This window comes from Pseudorca crassidens, chromosome 2 (assembly GCF_039906515.1).
Source record: "Pseudorca crassidens isolate mPseCra1 chromosome 2, mPseCra1.hap1, whole genome shotgun sequence".
NCBI lineage: Eukaryota > Metazoa > Chordata > Mammalia > Artiodactyla > Delphinidae > Pseudorca > Pseudorca crassidens.
In genome coordinates this window covers 67762742-67770693 of record NC_090297.1, presented here as the reverse complement: position 1 = coordinate 67770693, position 7952 = coordinate 67762742, and the positions used below count along the sequence as shown (strand labels likewise).

General features: G+C 39.1%; 1 protein-coding gene across 6 annotated transcripts in view; it reads right to left on the bottom strand.

Moving 5' to 3' along the window:
• Positions 1-4077: 4077 nt before the first annotated feature.
• Positions 4078-7952, bottom strand: part of DNAJB4 (DnaJ heat shock protein family (Hsp40) member B4) — a 40912-nt gene continuing 37037 nt past the window's right edge. For all 6 annotated transcript variants that reach the window (XM_067726665.1, XM_067726664.1, XM_067726662.1 and 3 more), the window contains 2 exons: positions 6664-7232; positions 4078-5279 (listed from right to left, as the gene is read on the bottom strand). In XM_067726665.1, coding sequence (XP_067582766.1) covers positions 5046-5279; positions 6664-7098 — 669 coding nt within the window. In that variant the 5' untranslated portion in view covers positions 7099-7232 and the 3' untranslated portion in view covers positions 4078-5045. The remainder of the gene's footprint in view (positions 5280-6663; positions 7233-7952) is intronic.

Below are 7952 nucleotides of genomic sequence, written 5' to 3'. Positions count from 1 at the left end.
TTCTACAAACTTAATGAGAATAAACGTATATAAGCCAGCAACTAATTTTTAAATAATACTAAGGCCCCATTATCAGTTAAGTGTTCCAGTTTTAACTTCTGAAAAATTTCCTTCAAGATTGATGAGTCAAATATTTTGGAAAAAGGGGCTTCCCTGGTGGCGCAGTGGTTGAGAGTCCGCCTGCCGATGCAGGGGACGCGGGTTTGTGCCCCGCTCCGGGAAAATCCCACATGCCGCGGAGCGGCTGGGCCCGTGAGCCATGGTCACTGAGGCTGGGCGTCCGGAGCCTGTGCTCCGCAGCGGGAGAGGCCACAACAGTGAGAAGCCCGCGTACCGCAAAAAATATATATATATTTTGGAAAAAGAGGCATAAAATGTTTAACTAGTCCTATTGTATAATTACTACTCTGAAGTGGGCTGTGCCAATTTTCCAGGTTGTTTTAATAAATAAGGGAGTGTAATTTATAAAAGCCAGAGTAAAATATAATTTCCCCAGTTGAGAGAGGTATGTTTCTGAAAGCATTCGGTAGGAACACAATTAGCTGAGGAATTTCAGTTGTTATAGGAAAAAAAAAAATGTTTTAGGCAGAACCCTAAGAAGTCAGATTTTTCTTTTTCTTTTTTGGATTTGAGACTTTAAAATCCAAACTTGCAAATACCGGGGTTCCTTTCTTTTCTAGTTTATGCTTCCTCCCCCAGCTCTGCCCCACCCTCGCCAAAGGCAAAGCAAGGTTATTACAGAAAAGTCAGAAAATCCAAGTAAGGCAAACAGGAATCTCTCTCTCTCTCTCTCTCTCTCCCCTTCCCCCCCCCCCCCCCCCACACACAAACACACACACCCTCCCAATACAGATGCAGGGGCAGAGACTGATCCGGGCTGTGTGGGTCACACCTGGGCACCTGCTGGCCACCCTGCGGTTTGTAACTGACCTTCTGTCCTTAACAGCCCGCAAACAGGAAATCTCTGGATGGTTTCAAACCCCACTCCCAAACCCCGCCCCGCCATAAACACCACAGAACGGGAACAACTTGCTGGAAGTTAGAAGCTTGTTCAGAAGCAATCCAACTCAAAGAAAGTTTCTGAAGAAACGGACAAAAATAATCAAAGCCCCCGCCCAACTGAAGCTAGCCCACGGAAGAATAGACTCTCAGAAACCCCTGCCTGGAGCATACGCGGTTCCAACCCAGTTGTCATCTAGTCAAGCGGTTTTTAGATTAACGCTTTTCCGGGACTCTGACCTGGGGCCGCCGGGCTTGGTAGCCCAGCAGCAGCGGCCAGGCCCTCTGAGAAGGCCCAGAGCCCCGCCCTCCCTTCCGGCCGGTGAGTCGGTCCGGCCGGCCTGAGCCAGGCTGAGGCGCTGGGGAGCGCGGGCCTGGGCGCTGCCCCGGGAGAGCCCGTGAGTGCGCGGGATGGGGTGGGTGAGGAAGTGGGGATCCCACGCACCGAAGGGCACGAAGAACCCGGGGATGCGAGAGGAGAGGTCTGGGCGATGGGGTCGCCGGAGGTTGCGGTGGAGGGAGGTGGTCGGCGCGTGTGTTCCGGGGCGTGGGGTGGGGAACTCAACCGGAGGGACGCGGCGGGGAGCGCGGGAGGTGGGTGGGCCCGGAGCTGGCACCCAGTCCTACAGGAGGCTGGGGAGGGGGGCCGCGCAGAGCTGGGGAGAGCGGGGACCCCCTGTCGGGGCTGGGGGCCGCACAGCCCTCGGGTGGGCTGCGCCCGGAACTCAGCGTTTATGCTCACTAAAATGAAGGCTGCACGAAGTCAAAAGAGTGATAGTCTTTAGCTAGGAATAAATATGGCTTGTCAGTCCCTGCTTCCTAGAAACTCTTCAGGATCGCTCATTCTCACAGCTTCAGTAAGATGCTTGCAAATTTATTTTCCCTTTGTTAGACATAACAGGTATATGAAGAAAGGCAATTAAGAAAAAAAGAAGCCTAGCCTCATTCCAAATGTTTCATATTTTTCAGGTTTTAGAATTCTCACTTAATCCCATCTCTTGAACCCCTTCATTCCCAGTCCCAGAGATGCAAAATAAATACTGATTAAAAATATTGTGCAACCTTTAACCTATTGAACGTAACTAAATATTTCCCAAGCTCTTCTCTGATACAGATCTCCTGTTATAATTTAGTGTCACAGTAGTACTTCTGGTCCAGATTTTTTGTCTTCATCTCAGTGCCACCCCTCTAACAGAAACAGGAGTGGAGTTCTTTGCCTGTGGTTTTCTCATGCTTAAGGTTGCATCCAAAACTTCTCATTTTCCTTTGTCATTCACTTTACTCTCCCAAATCTCCAGTTTCCTCTTTATAAGAATGGCTTAAGAACTACATTCACATAAACCAAAATTCTAACAGCTACAGAGATGATGTACCAATCAAATTTTAGTTGTAGGAAAGGTAGGTAAACATGTTTATCAATTAGCTTACTGAGATCCACAGTACTTCAAAACTATCCAGGTATCCAAGAACTTGGTTGAATTTAAAGAGAACATTTTAAAATCAAAAGTACCTTCATAATTTAAGTAAATAAGAAAACTGTAAAACCCTTACATTAAGTCAAATTCAATAAATAAAAATTGGGCACTTACTGCAAACTAAGGCATTATTTGATATTGATATACTGAAAGACATGAAAAATATTGATATACTGTTTTTCTATAGCAATGCAAATTAATTTTACTACTAGAAGAATAATTCTGTACTTTAAAAAAATACTTTTTAATCCAAAGATTATCCATCTATCTAATCTACAAATCATTTATTTAACTTGGGAGAAAATGCTTAATCAAGAAAATTACAATAAATAACAGTGGGTTTAAAATAGAAACCACACCTACCACTCTGACTGATGCTTTTCAACTCTTATCTCTTTAGACCTGTGAGAAAATTTCCATGATGTTCTTACTTCCCTAAGGAGTTTTAAATGTCACTCAGTGAAAAGTTATAAAGGAATCATTTACGAATTAGATGGAATAATATGCATGATTAGCTGAATTCTCTGGTATTTTCAAGCATTTTCCACTTGCAACTAAAGTATATGGTTATTCCCAACAATTTTACTCTTAGGTATATATATACCCAAGAGAATTGAAAAATGATGTACACAAAAACTTGTACAAAAATGTTCATAGTGTCATTATTCATAATAGCCAAAAAGTGGAAATAACCTAAATGCCCATCAACTAATGAATGGATAAACAGAAGGTGGTATATCATACAATGGAATATTATTCTGCCATAAAGAAAGAACAAAGTACTGATACATGATGCAACATGGATGTACCCTGAAAACATTATGCTAAGTGAAAGAAGCCAAAAAAAAAAAAAAGAGCCAAACATTGTTTGATGCCATTTATAGGAAATGTCCAGAATAGATAAATCCATAGGGACAGAAAGTAGATTAGTGTTTGCCAGGGGCTGGAGGAATGCGAAGTGAGTGCTAATGGTTATTCAGTTTCTTTCTGGGGTGATAAAAATGTTCTGGAATTAGAAAGTGGTTGCATAACTCTGTGAATATACTAAAACCACTGGATTGTACACTTTAAAAGGGTAAACTTTTTAGCAGGTGAAATTATATCTCAATAAAGTGGTAAAGCATGTGGTGATTAAAACCTATGTGTTGAATTTCTAAAAGAAGACAATATTCTGCTGAAAGGTGACAGGGCTCAATATACCTTGTATACCAATCATCCTGAAAATCACTTTTGAACCAAAAACATTGGTTCAAAATATCATTCTCACTATAGCTATAAAACAGAAAACAGAATAACTTTTTTTTTTTTTTTTTGCGGTACATGGGCCTCTCACTGTTGTGGCCTCTCCCGCTGCGGAGCGCAGGCTCAGCGGCCATGGCTCACGGGCCCAGCCGCTCCGCGGCATGTGGGATCTTCCCGGACCAGGGCAAGAACCCGTGTCCCCTGCATTGGCAGGCGGACTCTCAACCACTGCGCTACCAGGGAAGCCCCAGAATAAGTTTTTAAACTTAAATATATTTAAAAAATTAAAACACCTAAGAATGCAATCTATACATATGAAAAAGTAAAATATTTATATGCATAACAAGTAGTAGCAACATCATTCATAAGCAGCAGTTAGTGTTTATTTTCCCCATATTTTGGTTTAACACCATAGTGGTAGTTTATTCTTTTTAGGGAAATTGCATATGGTACATATAGCATATTATGAGTAAGTTATAGAAGGCTGTGTAATTGGAAAATTAATTCCAAGTAGCAATATTTCCTCTAAAAACACATTTATTATCAAACAAATTATTTTTAACTAGTGGACAATAAAATGTACCTATAATTTATTAAGTCCAAGATATATAGTCAACTTGCATAAAATTATATATGGCATTTTAAAAACAACCTATTTCTAAAATATCAGTAATTCAGGCCAATTGGGATTTCCACAGGAGATAAATTGCCATTAATATCCTTTTTATGAAGAAAATGTCTGCCTTAAGAACATTACAACTATGTTATTAAGAAATGCTACAACATACTTTAAAAATCAAAATGGTGAAACATATGTATTAGGATATTCTTTTATGGGTACCAGCCCTATAGCAGCATTTCATATGGTGACTTTAATCTAGTTAACTAGATTTCCAAGTGACTTGGGTTTTTACTTTCTAGAAATACCTATCACATGTATAGTTTTGTTAAGAATTTAAATTTCCATCATAAATGAGAACCTATCATACTGATAATGTAAAGATATAAGAAATAAAGTACTTGGATATCCTAGTACTTTATTAGAAATATATCTACTAACTCCACAGAAACAAGTTTTATATGTAAGCAAAATACTAAAATTTTCTGATTTGGGAGAAATGAAATAAAATACAGTGAATGGTTTTCTCTTCTTCTCTAACTGTAAAAATCCCTTTTGCCTTTTTATTTGACCCGTCTATTCATGCAATTTAATGAACCCTCGAAATAATTTACATGTCTTTATACAGAATTCACATCTACATCAGTAAATGGCCAGTTCTTTTATATTTTCAGTGCCTTATCAAAATATGGGTAACGAAGTTTTTCATTCTATGAGGCAGGAAGATGTTTCCTAAGTACTTCTTTGGATGATGAGGATATAGTATCTGGGAAGGACACCTCAAATTCTATTAGAAGGTCACCACGTTGCTCAGGATTTTTTGGAAACGGTAGCCCATATCCGATAATTCTTCGCCTCATTCCAGGTTTCACAATATCATTTATTGTCATAGGTATGGTTCTTCCATCCATTGTTGGCACATTAAATGAGCAGCCACACAATGCCTAAAATGGACCAAATAAAATTAACAAATTTCAAAACGTAAAAGTCTAATCAAAAATATTACCAGCTGTAAAGGACGATACCTCTAAGGCAAATTTTTAACCTCCAAAAAATATCAATAATTATAAGACTTTTTCCACATTAGAAAGTCCCTTCAGGACACATATAATCAGACATTTTACAAAAGAAGGAAAGGAAAAGGGGAAGGAAAAGAAAAGGAAAAACGGAGGAAAGAATGTCTTTCACATTGCCCTGGAATGAAATGGATTGTCTGAGGCTGCTATTACAACATTCAAGATGCAGGGATGGAATGGGAGAAGAGAAGAGGGAGAAATTCAGGACTAGAAAGAATAAGATAGGAGCAACTACAAACTTCTCTAGAGGGAAAATGTTAGGACAAGAAATATACTTAATGTTTTAGTCAATAAATATTTACTGAGTACCTACTATATGCCATATATTCCTGTTAGAGCCTGAGCACATAGGGACCATGCACACAGACCCCACCTCAAAGAACGCACAAAGAATTCAGAAGCAAACTAGTAATTATAATACAGTACAAAGTTGGCACAGAAGTATGTGCAGAAGTCTTTTGTGAGAGAAAGGGCACCCAACCTACCCCCTTAGCTTCAGGGGGGGTAAGTTTGGGGTAAGCATTGGACCAGTAGCAGGTGTTGAGGTAGAGTGAGGAACAGCAGTGTTCCACAGAGTACAGCTCAGACAATGACACAGAGGTATATGAGATAATAATACATCAAACTTAGGGAAATGCATATACATTGAGGGTTAGAAATCAGATTAAAAACAACCTTTTATTTTAAGATAAAGAGTTTAGACATTATGGTAGATGCTATGTGGAGTCATTTAAGAATTTTAAGCAGGGAACTGATATGGCCTTATTTGCAGGATTACAATCCAATTTGAGAAAGAGTGCCTAAAAATAGAACAAATACGAACTAATGTATTAAAGCAGTACCCTCATAAATTATTTTGTCTTTTAATACTTTTTTTGTTATATAATTATTAACCCAAGTTAACAATTTTGGAAAAATTCTATACATGGACTAAGGTGATGAGATTACAGTACAGATCTCATAAACCATACTTGTAAAAAACAGAGTAGAGTTAATCCAGACTAGGCCTCATAGTATATAATTCACTTAAAATTGTGATTTAAATTGTTAGTATAAATAACTAAACTTAGAAAGTATAATCTTATCCATAAATGAGGTATAATAGTGGTACTACCTCAGAAGGTTCTTATGATAATTTTAAAAATATTGTGTAGTAAACATAAAATTAATGTTAGCTATTATTTAGATAAATGCCCTAAGATCACATGCATAATTCTGTTTGGTTTCAGAATCCTATGTCCTACCAACTTACCTCTCGTAAACTAATTCTAGCAGTATAAATTATATTTGATCCATCCCTTTTGAATTTGGGGTGATCTTTATCTTTAATGACAAAAACAATGTCTGCTGGAATACTAGTTGGTGTTTCATCTCCTTCCCTTGGAAAAGTAATTTTGGTACCTTCTTTCCACCCTTTTTTTATCTCGATGGTAAGAATTTTGTCCTCAGTTCGATAACTCCTTCCATCAGGGTTTAACCTTTTTCGAGAAATCTTCATCCGTTTGGTACAACCACTATATATTTCTTCAAGTGATACTCTAAGTTCATGAATAACTGGAGGATCTTGTTTGAGGCGGGATGGTCCCACAGAATTCCTGTCTCTTGGATATCCATTCATGCTGAATCCAAAGGCGCTAAAAGGATCTCCATCTACTTCCATTTCATCAGAATCTCTACCACCACCCATCCGTCTTCCAAAGAAAATTTCAAAGGGGTTGGAACCTCCGAAAAATGCTGCAAATGTGGCATGAGGATCGCCATGAAAGGTGTACCGGAAGGTACCTCCTTGTCCATCAGTACCTCCTGCCCCTCCTTTCAACCCTAAATGAAGAGATAAGCATGATTAGAAAAATGCTTACAACTCTTGAAAGTTAAACTTTCAACAACTGTATTACTAATAAACTTTGGCTAACTTAGGTTGCTATTATTAATATTGACCAGAAATGCCATTATAACTGAATACAGAACAGCTACATAACTTCCAATCATTCCACCCTAAGTTAAATTTTTATCTTTCAAATTCTTCTGCCAAACCCCATCTTTTTTTTTTTTTAAACTGGTTTGTTTGTTTTTTTTAAAAAACTTCATTGTATTTATTTTTGGCTGCGTTGGGTCTTTGTTGCTGAAGGTGGGCCCTCTCTAGTTGCGGAGAGCAGGGGCTATTTTTCATTGCGGTGGCTCCTCTTGTTGCGGAGCATGGACTCCAGAGCGCAGACTCAGTAGTTCTGGCGCACGGGCTTAGTTGCTCCGCAGCATGTGGGACCCTCCCGAACCAGGGCTCGAAGCCGTGTCCCCTGCACTGGCAGGCGGATTCTTAACCGCTGCGCCACCAGGGAAGCCCCAAACCCCATCTTTAATGATAAATTATTCCTGAGTCTTTGTTCCACAGGTAAAAAGAAAATAAATAAAAATCGGGAACCTCTTATCTCATAAGCTACTGGTTTGATAACCTAAAGTATATAAATTTAAGTTTTTAAAAGATGTCATTCAAGGGGTGGGGGAGGGAAGAATTGGGAATTCGGGATTAGCAGATGCAAACTA